General features: G+C 43.6%; 1 protein-coding gene across 1 annotated transcript; it reads left to right on the forward strand.

The window, feature by feature from the left end:
• The first annotated feature begins 1,140 nt into the window (after positions 1-1,140).
• Positions 1,141-4,069, forward strand: LOC144806351 (uncharacterized). Its single transcript, XM_078672734.1, has one exon. It carries the CDS (start codon positions 2,095-2,097, stop codon positions 3,139-3,141), a length of 1,047 nt encoding a protein of 348 aa, XP_078528860.1. The 5' UTR covers positions 1,141-2,094; the 3' UTR covers positions 3,142-4,069.
• The last annotated feature ends 9,120 nt before the right edge of the window (positions 4,070-13,189 follow it).

Raw genomic sequence — 13,189 nt, forward strand, 5'->3', positions numbered from 1 at the left:
TTCTGAATCAGACAGATATAGAACTGAAAGGAATTATTGGAGTTTAGAGTATAAAGATCAGTAATTTTAAAGAAAACAATAAGTCTGACCTTTCAGGCGGGTGTTGCTCAATGCGTTCAGCGTCTGAGAGCTGCTGCCTTCGGCCACACATCGTGTAGCTTATCATCTGCTGTATCTCTTGTAGTTTGATCAGTTTTCACAGACAACAGGGAAACTAGTGCTACGTGCCACAAATTAACTTACCCAGAAACATTGTAAGAATGCCATAAAGTTAGAAGCAAAGCTAAAGTGCAAACTTCTTTGGCCCTGTATGCTGCTTGGTGAAATTCACGCGCCGTTAGTGCACCATGTCCCTCATGTAACAAATCCATCAACTCCACCCTCCAATGTGGCACCATCAGTTTATCTGCTCTTCTGACAACACCACTTAACTTGGACAACTGTATTTATTCATGCTGCTCAATTTATCTGCCATTCTTGGCTAAGCACAAAGGATACCTTTGTTTTTCTTTTGTCAACTAATCAGCACATTGGACTTCCACAACCATTGGGCGTCAGCAATTGCTAAACCTCAAATAGATTATCCGCTCACCAAAATCTTTTCATCAATACCATTTTCACCTTCAGTGCTCCGCATTATAAGTTTCCAGACCAGGTACATTACAACATAAATTAAAAAGTATCAATTAACCAATGACATACAGCATATTGTAGGGGCAGGCAATGAAGCCAGCCAGATCCATGTACAAAAATATTCGATGAATGCCACAACACTGTGAGGTGCAGCCTACTGCCTTGGGTCTTCTGTCCATCTCTTACTCCAAGCGCTGTTCTCGTTTAAAACCAATCTTGACTATATGCAGCTACAGAGAGCTGTAACTATTATGCAAATGCGATGCAAGTGTTCTTTCTTTACTAATTTACTCTACGAACTATTATTTCCTGAAATAAATAAGTTGTAACATGTTCAACTGAACTTTTATTGAAATATCTGTTTATAGTGAAATAACCTTGATAAGTTTCAAAGATGGTACAGCAGAGATGTTTTTATGGCCGGTTAAATATTGTTTACGCAAATTCCATTATCTTTCCATGTAGTAATCTTTTTTTTTTTACATTCAACAGAAAAAAAACCTTGAATTCACAAAATGTTTATGAATAAAGAAGAGAATGCTGTAAATCTGCAAAAACAGCCAGAGTAAATAAGCTCCAATATTAAAGAAAGCTTTCACGTCCGAGACAGAGGACCCTGAGCATAAACTGACAGATCCTGGAAGAAGCAGTCAAGGGCAGTTCAGTGGATGTAAGAGTCGGAGCTGTGCACCTCCACGCAACAAGACGAAGAAAAGAACTCTAGAGAATTAAGGCAAACGACCTCCCGTATAAACAAGTCCGATAACAGCATTTTATCGTGGGATCTGTAGGATGTGGTTACAGCAATGCTTTGCTGTCCACAATTATAACAACCCACCATTCAGTGCTGTAGGTGTACTGCAAACACTTTCTAACTAAACAACATCAACCAGAGAAGAGCACTATGGAGTGGAGCCTGACAACTGAAGGGTGAAGGAAAGACAAGTTCTGCTATCTACAATACAAACTTTTTCCCAATTTGTTGTGACCAGTAGTAGGATTCATCTTTATCCACAAGCACGCAACACCATTATTGAATCTAAAGACACAATCGCCCACTAAGAAGGGCATTTAGTGATAATTGTACTTTGTTAAATCAGAAAGAAAATTTCTGAAATATCACACACTTGCAAGGAATGTGAGACTAACGCAAGTGCTTTATCAACCATGTTGGCCCATCCGGAAAAGCAGTCATAGGATGAAGAAAAATATATACCTGACCTAAAGAAAGAAAAATCATACACATGCAGTGAAAGCTTTAGCTTTTCATCACTACTAAAGTGCCCTCAGCAAACGCACACAGATGAAAAATCATTCAACTGCAGTGAATGTGCGAAGAGCTTCATTCAATTATCAGGCCTACAAAGACATTTACAAAAACACGCAAGGGAAAAATCTTACCATTGCAATGAATGTGGAAGTAGTTTTAGTGACTCCTCAAAGCTAAGGATTCATCAGAGAATGCACACGGGGGAAAAACCATTCAAGTGCAATGAATGTGAGAAGAGTTTTAGTAGGTTATCAACCCTAAAACAGCATCAGAGAACACACACCGGGGAAAAGCCATATCACTGCAATGAATGTGGAAGTAGTTTTAGTCAATCGTCAACATTAAGGAAACATCAGCGAATACACACAGGAGAAAAACCTTTCATATGCATTGAATGTTTGAAGAGCTTTAGTCAGTTATCACACCTACAAATCCATCAACGAAAACACACGGGGGAAAAACCATACCATTGCAGTGAATGTGGAAGTAGTTTTACTGAATCGTCAAAACTCAGGATTCATCAGCAAACACACACAGAGGAAAAACCATTTAAATGCACTGATTGTGGTTGTAGTTTTAGAGAATCCACAACATTAATAAATCATATGCGAACACACACAGAGGAAAAACCATACCATTGCAATGAATGTGGAAGCCGTTTTAAGAACTCCTCATATCTCAGGATTCATCAGAGAACGCACACAGGGGAAAAGCCATACAAGTGCAGTGAATGTGTGAAGTGCTTTCGTCGGTTATCATACCTACAAAGCCATCAGCGCACACACACAGGGGAGAAGCCATTCAAGTGCAATGAATGTGAGAAAAGTTTTAGTCAATCGGCGAACCTAAAACAGCATCAGAGAACTCACACTGGGGAAAAACCATATCAGTGCAGTGAATGTGGAAGTAGTTTCAGTAACTTATCAACATTAAGATATCATCAGCGAACACACACCGGGGAAAAGCCATTCAAATGCAGTGAATGTGAGAAGAGCTTTAGTCAATCGGCACACCTAAAACAGCATGAGAGAACTCACACTGGGGAAAGACCATATCAGTGCAGTGAATGTGGACGTAGTTTTAGTAAATCTTCTACATTAATGACTCATCAGCAAACACATACAGAAGAAAAGCCAAGTGCAGTCAATGTGAGAGGACCTTTTGTCGATTATCAAACCTACAAAGACATCAGTGAATACACACAGAGGAAACCCCACTCAAGTGCAGCCAATGCTTGAAGAGCTTTAGTTAGTCATCACTACTACATAAGCCTTCAGCAAACACACCCAAGGGAAAAACATTCACGTACATTGAACAAGTGATGACCTTTTTCTGATTATCACCCCTATAATCCTTTGAAAACCATAAGCAAAAACTCACCTTAATGACACACGCATAGAAGTAATCCTAGCGGTGCAGCAAATACGCAAACATTTAAGGCCATCAACATCCTGTCTGTGGACACACTCAGGAATAAAAAATTGCAGTGCTTTTGAGATGAAGGAATTACTCAAAATAATAAAATTACAATTATATGGAACCTTCGAATACCAGATTATAAAAAGTAGGTGATAAAAGACTGGATTAGTAGGAAAGAAGGAAAAAACAGATATTTGTAACATTATAAAAGTGTCTGTTCTCAGTGAATGTTCCTTTCTTTAAACCCAGGAAAAAAATCTAAAATACCAGCAAAACATACTGGGAGACGAGCACAATGTGAACTAAAACAAAATAACCATTGTTTATTTTTATTTATTTAGGTATAGTTAGAAAGAAAAACACCCAAGTACAACTGATCATGCTGCAACAATGTGAACAATGCTTGGACTAAAAAGGGTCATTTAAAAGCTAGTTTAAAGGGATTAGTTAATAAACCCATAAGCCCAACACACTAAAACTAATTTAACAAGCACATACTGGTGAAAATTCATAACTGGTTTGGGTGTTAGGTCATTTTGCGGAACATTGCTGGTTCTGTGGCCGCATCTAGAGAACAGTGTCCAAAAGCAGGAGAAGTGAAAGTGTGGAAATATGAGCTGCAACTCTCAGGCTTGATGCGTTCAGTTATGGTTGTTATGCCAACTGGATTTGCAAGACGCGCTGATCACCCAGGAGGGAATCCAGGTCCCCAAATGAACAAAAACAGGCTCTGATGGCGAGGGGGGAGTTCCTTCTGGTCTGGGGGGGCGAGGTGGGAGAAGACATATCTGGGAGTGAGGTGATGGAGGATTTGGTTGCGGAGTCGTCCAGTCCATTTGAGTTGCCTATTATGGGTATGAAAGTGAACATGGTTGTTGAGCTACACAAGGAGTAAGATGTGGAGTGCCTTTGTAGGTGAATGTGGGGAGATTGAAGGTGGTGTGCTTCTAGATGGGGAGTAAGTGAGGGTTATGTGGGTCTGTGGATGAGATTGAGTTTGAGTCTGCCGCTGTGCAATGACCTGCTTGACATTTGTTGGTGAGCTTGGTGTAGGGGGTGGTTCCGCCTGCGTAGGGGGTGGTTCCGTAGTCTCGTCTACTGATGAAGAATGCTTGTCTGATACTCCTGCTGCTGTCTAGTGATATCCATTTGAATATTTTTCCGAGCATCTTGACAGTTTGTAAACATGTAGCTGCTACTATGTTGTCATGGCTGGCCATGGAGAGTTGGCTATCGATTACGATACTGATTACCTGGCATCGTAATTGGGATAGATGTGGGGCGTCTGGTGCTGGTTTGCCTGGCCAGAGTCCAGAGAGTGGTGTACTTGCCAGACAGTACCACTTCATATTTGTCAGCATTTAGCTTGAGGTAGCTTTTTTTCATCCATTATGCTATATTGGAACTGCACATGAGGAAGGGCAATTGTGTGATCGATGTTTCTTCTGAGAGGGAGAGTATGAGTTGCATGTCTCCTGTACATGAGACGATGATGAGGCCGTAGGGCCATACGATGGAGGCCAGTGGAGCAATGTAGACATTGAAGAGGATGGGGTGTAATGAGGAACCCTGTGGCAGTGCCCAACATGTGCCTTCCCACCCATAATGCAGAAGAAGTGATGCTCATTTCCATCACATGCATCTTTAATGCACGAGCCATAGGTGCACAACATAGAGCTGGATCCTTGGGAGATTTGCAGGCTTGCCACTATGTAAATGATTCACAATTAGTATTTTAAAAGTTTCTTTTTTACAGAGAATCATTCATCCAAATCCAAACTGGTGAACGAACAGAACTGGTGCATGATAGCAAAATTATTGATAGGAGAAAGGGCAGTTGAAAAGTGTAGTTCTCATTGGGTTTCTGAAAGTATGACAGCTAGGGAGAGATTGAATCTTGAGCAGTAAAGTGTTCCATCTCTGAAGAGCTAGAATCCTGAACTGTCGACTCCCTGCTAGACATTTCTGGAACCTTGGCACTGGAAATCAAATCTGGATTCAGAAGAGGATGAGCACAAACGATACTGAGTCTTGACACAAATGATATTCAGGTTTGTGTATACATGCAAAAAGGAAACCTCATTGTATAATCTCCGCAAGTGTTTGAATGGACTTACAAAGCATGTGCTGCCTCGTGTGCAAACAATAAACTCTGTTATGCATTTGGGGCTGCCTCAGACCACAAATAAGATAAACCACAGCAGTCTGAAAAATCTGAAATGTGCTTTTGTGTTGCTGGAGCCATCAAATACGCAGTGTTCCCGTAGCCTAGACTTGCCTAGAGGAATGAGCTCACCAATATAATATGCAGATCAGAAGAAAGGAAAGGGCACATCTTCAGTAGCTGAAGATGGTAGAAACGAATGCCATCCACTAGCTCATTTTAACAAAGTGCTGAGTCGGGGAAGTTCTTCCTACCATCGTCCACCATCATCAACACCACCAAGCAAGTGAGGAATTAGACACATGACTGGTCAAAAATAACACACTACGGGGGTCTGTACCAGGATTAAACTCACTTTACTTTACTTTAACAGGAACCATTTTTAAACTCAACTCTACATATTTAGGAATAAGTGGCTGGTACGGCCATTAGTGGCATAAAGACTTTGAACACTGACACTTTTAAATTTCTACTAATGAAGCACAATCAAACATCCGACCACGGCCCATGTATGGACATCCAAGAGCCTTTAAAAAACACACTGCAGAGGCGGGTACCAGGATCAAACCCAACTTACGTTCACATTAACATGAACTAAAATATAATCCAGTAAAAAGCAATCACAATGCTATACAATGTACACACTTATGATTAGATTTGACATATTAATAAGAAATCTATGTTTTTTTTAAATGTAATAAAGCAAAATTATGTCTTTTAATGGTATTTCACTCCTGATTGTGTAGAAAGAGATGTTAAATGAGATTTGTTCCCTAAACTATAAAGATAATTTGCGATGTCAACAAGGAGCCTAGTTTATTTGGCAATAGAGGGGTCCTATCTTGACAGCATGCCAGCTTTCAGCAGGAGTCTGACACAAGTGATATTACAGGGCCCCATTCTCACCAGTGTGCCTGCTTTCTGAGTGAGAATGGGTTCTTTGCCTGATATGGCACTACCATCTCTCCTTCTGTGTTCATGAAGTGAGACGTGCTGCTAGTAATGCTGTACACATTCTATGTGGGATCCTATCTGTTTGCCACCATTGTTATGAGACACAGCTGCTGCAGAAAGAAGGGTATGAGGACTGTAGCGATGCCTTTTTGCAACTAAAGATCTTTCACAAACATCTCAGGTGTTAACACGCACTGTTGAGAATATCAGCCCTCACTCTACCTCAAAGAGAATATTATTTTACGCTGGCAAACATTTTCCAATTCTTTTCTCAGGTTTGCTTGCTGCCCCTGCTGCTCCTTTCTTGTAACATATAGGGGTGGGTGACGTATTCTACCCCCTCTGCTGAGTTCACTGAGTTTTACCCACTCAGCGTGGATCGTAGAGTTCTGAAAAACTACACAAACGGGCACAGGGCTGAGTTTTCCCTCTTGCGCGGCTCGTCAATGTCTAGTTTGGCAAGCGAGAGTGAGAAGTATCATATGGCTGGCCACCTCCAGTCGAGATTTCTCAATGCAGGCAGTCGTGGCAGGTCGCTACCGCTCATGTTAAGGAAGCTGCCGTGTGAGTAGAACATCTACTCAAGTGGCAGAAAAAAGCAGCGCCCTCTTACTATACTCATAGTGCAGTTTGCACTGATTTTATTGTGCAGTACAATGTCTTGGCACTAAAAACCGGTCATGAGCAGAGCGACTTACCGCACTTCGCATTTTCAGAAATCCGCAGAGTGTGGCAGAGTTTTTTCAGCACTTCGCAGAGTTGCGCATAGGAGAACTCCGCCCAGGCCTAGTAACATACAATACTGTGCTATCAGTCTGTTCCAGGATGCGGCTTGAAAGTATAATAAATTACCTGCTTATAGTAACTCACCTTATTAGCTGCTTATAGTAGTTTACCTTATTAGCTGCTTATAGTAACTCGCCTTGTTAGCTGCTTATAGTAATTTACCGTATTAACTGCTTATAGAAACTCACCTTATCAGCTGCTGTCTTTGACAATTACAAGTTTACTTGTAGAAAAAAAATTACAAACAAAATTACGCTCTGTGACTTCTGTAGAGAAGTGCTTTAATTTTGAAAGTGTATTCTAAATGTATAATGCCTGTCTCTTTAAAATGTGTGCTCTAAAGTGGCATTATGATGTTTCAAATATTCCAAACACTGTTCCTCTCGTCCTCTTCTTATTTTGGAATAACAACTTACGGTGTAGTAGTGCTCATTGTATCCAGTTTACGTCCTTCCTTTCTTTAAGCCTACACATTTCAACGCAGCAGAGCACATTTCACCTTCTGACAAAGGCAGTGTGTTGTCTCATGTAGTGACCGTGTACATTTAATGGCCGCGAAAGGGGAAGCTTATAACCATTGCTCACACTAATTACTCAGTTGAATTCCCTAGGTTTAAAATGAACAATGGTTGGCTCTTGTAACATGTGGATGAATCGCAGTGTACTAAGATGTATTACATCATGAGTATTAGAATATAAAACCTATTTATGGGACACAGTGTAGCATAAAAGCCAGTCTATATCTCATCGAAGCTAGGAGCGAATTCGCTTAACACCATCACATGTTGTTATTAAAATGTTACAGATCACAATGACGAGTTGCAATTCAGTCAAACTGACCATCTCTTTTAAATGCTGTACCTGTGTCACTATTGTAAATATTTTAAGCTGCCTAGCGTCTTCATCTAAGTCTCACAGAACGGTGAACACACATAGATCGACCATTGTCTACAGCACACTTTATCGATGGGAAGCCCGTAGGTAAGCATCCATTCATTTGACTATTATGAAAAGAAAAAAAGATAAGTAGAACTCCTTTAGCGCAATATCAAATGTTATGATATGGTAATGTAGTCTTTATTGTGTTAAATGCTTGGCTGAGAATCCCAATTTCTCTCTGATGGGTCGATCGGCAAAATTGAACATTCTATTGCGTTTCAGATAGCAATGCTTTGGGTCTTTCTCGCTAGACAATGTTCTCCTGGAGTTCTTTTCTCACTTTCTAGCTATAAAAACATTTTTAACACCAGTGGATTATCCTGCCTTTCCCAAGCATCCAAATCTCTGTGTAGCTCGATGTCTTAAAGAGTAGAAAGCTTGAGCATCGGGTCTCTGAACAGATGAATCGCAAATCCTTATTTACTTTAGGAAAAGTCATTGTCCTGTATCCTCTGCTACTCTTTCCAGATGCGTTATGTGGTCCATGCAACCATCTGCAATTGATATAACCTGTTTCAGGGGTCATTCTTTTAAGGCGGGCCATGGCTTTCTAAGATTTTGCAAAAAGAGTACATTCTCAAAGCAACTAATTGGTTGTCGGCCTCCATTTTAAAAATTCTCTATTGCAAACCGATTGTGCATGATTCTGCAATGAAGCAGCTTTAAAATAGCATGATTGGGGTCTCCAGTCTTCCGATAAGATCCAGATTCCCCCAGTTTTAATAATGGAAAGTTGTTATTTCATGAAAGAAACTTAGACGACAAGCTTTAATTTTGTCGATAGTGGTTTGTGTCTCCTTTCTATATATTGTCCCTCCCAATTTAGTTCTCTTATGCAGTGATGCTTAACTTGTGGTCCGAGGAGCCCTTGGAGCCTGCTGCGCCTGCTCAGTGGGTCAGTGACTGTTTTTTACAAAATTAACCCGTTGGCTGCTTCCGCTTTTTTGCGGCAGCGCGGCCGTTTTAAAAAACTGGCGCGGTCGCGTCGGCCATTGGCCGACGGCAGCACCAGCGAGGTAGTGCTGTCGTCGGCCAATGGCGGATGGCAGCAGCCAACGGGTTAAATAATATAAAAATGATTACATTCAAATTAATAAAGTATGTTCAAATAAAGAAGGAAAACTGAAATTTTGAAAACTTTTTCAATATTTGATTGTGAATTAAAGAAAAGATTTGAATAGTTGGGAATTTGGTGATTACTTGTTCCTATATTTTTGAGTATTGTTATGAGGTACAAATCATAGAAATGTCTTAGGCCAGGGAAATCCCTGGCTTTCAATAATAACTCAGTGGGCACCCTGGATTTGAGTAATGATTCAGTGGGGGGCCTCAAAAGTTCAAGAACCACTGCTCTAATGTGTTGCATCTTTAACATTTTCCTCAGAAAAAGGGCTCTTTAGGAAAATGGAAGCAATTTGGAGAGCCTGAGTCAGTAGCCCTGCATGTACTTCAACCAGCCCAGCCGGTTTAACCTATCATCTTGCTTCAAACAGTATTCATAACTTCTACTGTTAGAAACTTAAAAGGGATTATAAGGTATTTTTGGGGGATACAGTTTGTTTGCTTTCTGTACTTCACAATGTAAGGTTCAATTTAGAGAGAAAACTCATCAGGAAATCTTCAATCACAAAAATACAAATAAGTTTTTTTACCTGAAAATTGTTCACAGCTGACCTTAGGCGCTTCCGCGTGCACCGACACTCCACTGTTCCGGGTTCTTCTCTTCCGCCTTCCAGTGACGTGTGATTGTTCCCCTGTTATATGGTTATATGCTTATTACAGATAATATTATTTTCCCAAATAGATAACTAGACACACAGCTGTTGAGCGATCCCAACACATTCGCCTCTCTACCCCTGGCCCATATACAGGATGTTGTTACCCTTTAGAAAACTTGGGAAAATGCCAATTCATCAAAACAACAACTTTGCTAACATACATGCTACTGTCTCGATGATAGCTGCCTTTCAAGGTCTTAGAGTGAATGTGCAAAGTAAACACAGTTGACATATTTTCATCATGCTGGTTCATACCAAGTATGTCTTAAATAATGGAAAGTCCATCAATATAGGGTAAAATTCAGTGGGCAACACTATATATATACCCCATTAATTGTCCACTCCATTAGAGAGGTCTTCGCCACAGGTCATCGCAAGAGCTCCTGCCAGACTGCCACAGCATCCATTCTTCTGCTGAGCACCAATACAGAGAGGAGCAGAGCTGAACCCGGCTGATGTATGTTTTCCTTCCAATGAGACACTCTTTCTCGACTGAAGTCTGTGTCCTTGCAGGCACCAATGCTTGTTTCCCTGCTGGAGCTTGGAGGAGGCGGTTCTGTCAGCGGCCACCAGAGGGCGCTCCTCGCCTGCTGATGGAAGCCACTGGGATGCCCATGGAATTAAATGGAGAAGTGTTAGACCTGTCAGCCCTAGGGTGGTCTTTCCCCGTGATTTTTTGCCCTTGCCTCATTTTTTCCACCTACGTTTTGTTGGCCCTTAGGTCTTCGGGCACCTTTTCATAGCTAATCTGTGTTAGGGTGCAGGTGCTCTCTACTTCCAACATGGCTGCCACTGGCCCCTGCTACTGCAGCGTGGTCTTTTTAGTGTAGCACCCTAGTTGCCAGGAGCAGGCTGGGTCCCCATACAATGTTGCAACACCAGCCACCCAGCCCCTGTCCATAGTTAGAGTGGGGAAGCTCCTGGAACCTTCCAGAAGAAAGACGGACCTGACTTTTCCCGCTTTAGAGAGTGGTCACCTGACCTGGGCATATATAAGCCAGGGAGGGAACTTTTTCCAGTCAGTTGGGGCATCACTGACCTGTGGAACCCACGCAGGAGTTTTACGCGGGAGGGCCTAGTGAGGAACCTATGCTACTGGGAGTGACAGGATCTAGGTGCTGCCTCTTAAGCTGGGTGAGGTGTTCAAATCTAGCGTCCTGATCTGGCCCAGTGGTAGGGAACCCCAGGGCCCATCTGCAGTGATTGAGGAGAAATTCTTCAAGCCTTCAACTCATCACCCCCCCCCCCTTCCACTTCAAGAAACAAGCAACTAAGGGCGCAGAACCATCCAAGCGCCAAGAAAACTGCTTCCTGAGACCAGGTACTGGACTGTGCTGCCCTGCGCATCCCCTGCCTACAACTGGGAGACCTGTCTCCCCCTGACTGAACTGTATGACAAGCGCTATTATTTGCTCCCATCCTGCCTGCCCTGAGCTAACTGTGCCCTCGTGACTCTAGCGCTGAAGTCCCCTGTGAGGGACTGGAATTCCAAGGCGTTTTTCCCCTCAGGGATCATCCTGCCTGCGAGGCGCTGCATTGGCCCCCAAGCGCTCACCTGCTGTCCCCGAGCGCTGTGCCCAGAAGTGCTAATTGCCAGGCCAACTCACCGCCACAGCCCGGAGCTGTCCGCGCCCTCCCAGGGTGTTGTGGAATCTCCTAAGAGGGAGCGTGTATCCCCCCTCGGCGGCCCCCGTATGCCAGGAGAGGGCCGCCGGAAACCCTGAGAGGCCGCGCTGGGCCGGGAAGTATCCTCCTTCGTCTGCCCCGGCGCTCCGGTGAAGATGCGCCCCATTGATCCCCCCTCAGCGGCCCCCGGTGTCAGGAGAGGGCCGCCTCAACGTAATCACTAGGCCGCTAGGCCTGAGGCCTTCCCCTACCTGCAGCACGTGACGGGGGAACTCCGGCCTCGTCATCGGCCACGCCCCCCCCCACCACGCCGCACAGCCATTGGCTGCTCCGATCCAGCCCTTCTTTCAAGGCCGGCACCCGGAACAGGCCGCGATTCATCGCGGAGGGGGCCCGAAGCTGGAAACGCCCCTCCGCTTGGTCCCGCAGTGTGTGTTTCTCGCCCCTGGCGCCGCCGCGCTGTAGCAGCGTTTGGCACCGCGTCAGGCCGCGAGAGGTACCCCAACCGGCGGAAGCTTCTCCCGCCGACTCCAGCCTACGCAAGGGCCCCGAAGGGCCGAAGCAGAGAGGTAACCCCCTGGGGAGGAGGGCGGTAGGCCGAGTGTGGCCCGAGGTCGCCCCTCCCCCGGGGTTAACTGTGACTGGGCCCCGTTGGCCCCCTTTTGAATGTGCCTCAAGTATTTGGAGGCTGGAGGGTCAGACACTTTCCTAATTAGATCGTAGTGCACCATATTTACAAGCCTGATAGGTTCAACGTGCACCATATTTACAAGCCTGATATGTTCAAAGTGCACCATATTTACAAGCCTGATATGTTCAAAGTGTACCATATTTACAAGCCTGTTAATGAGAGGGAGAGTCACTTCACTGTACTGAATTTTCTTGCAGAGGTGGACTTCCACAATATTCTGATGATCTGATCTGGGTCGCAAACCGATCTATATTCACAAGAAGAAAGGCTTGTAGTTGCTGACTAAAGGCTGTGTTCTTTGAAGTTCCTTGTTAGACTGATAAGTACTTGCTGATATGTTGTATTACCTTCTAGGAAGAGCGTCCATGAGAGGTCTGATGTGTTACTTACACGCAATACTATAGTCGCTTCTTGTAGGATCCTCCAGGTTTATACAATTACCCTTTTGCCTGTCAAAGAGTCTGATGCGACAGGCGGGGTTAGTTAATGCTTCATTGTTAGATGAGCTGGTTATTATTTTAATGAAAAGTCTTACTGAAATGCTTAATGAAACGGTTACCCCTTGACAGGAAATGCAATCTGCACGTGATTCATGAAATGTCTTAATGAAATGCTTATCTGAAATGCTAATGAATTACCAATGCATTGATCTAATTGAAAGCCTACATAAAAGATCTTGATTTTTCAACTACAACTACTGGTGTGGTCTCCATTATTGCGCCACTGTGTGTTTCATTGGTTTCAAGCCCCTTGCTGCCTTCCTGCTCGAGCCATGCTACCCCCCAGAGAACTGGTGGTCCCAGTTCTTACAAGAAGGGTTTCCTCTTCCGGGTCAGAGGCGGCACAGACAGCACCAGACTGCTGCAGAGGAGAAAGGATCCCCTGTCTGGTGGGCAGTTCTCTTTACCTTTGGACCCACACAGACCCCC

The sequence above is a fragment of the Lissotriton helveticus genome, chromosome 1_2, assembly GCF_964261635.1.
Source record: "Lissotriton helveticus chromosome 1_2, aLisHel1.1, whole genome shotgun sequence".
NCBI lineage: Eukaryota > Metazoa > Chordata > Amphibia > Caudata > Salamandridae > Lissotriton > Lissotriton helveticus.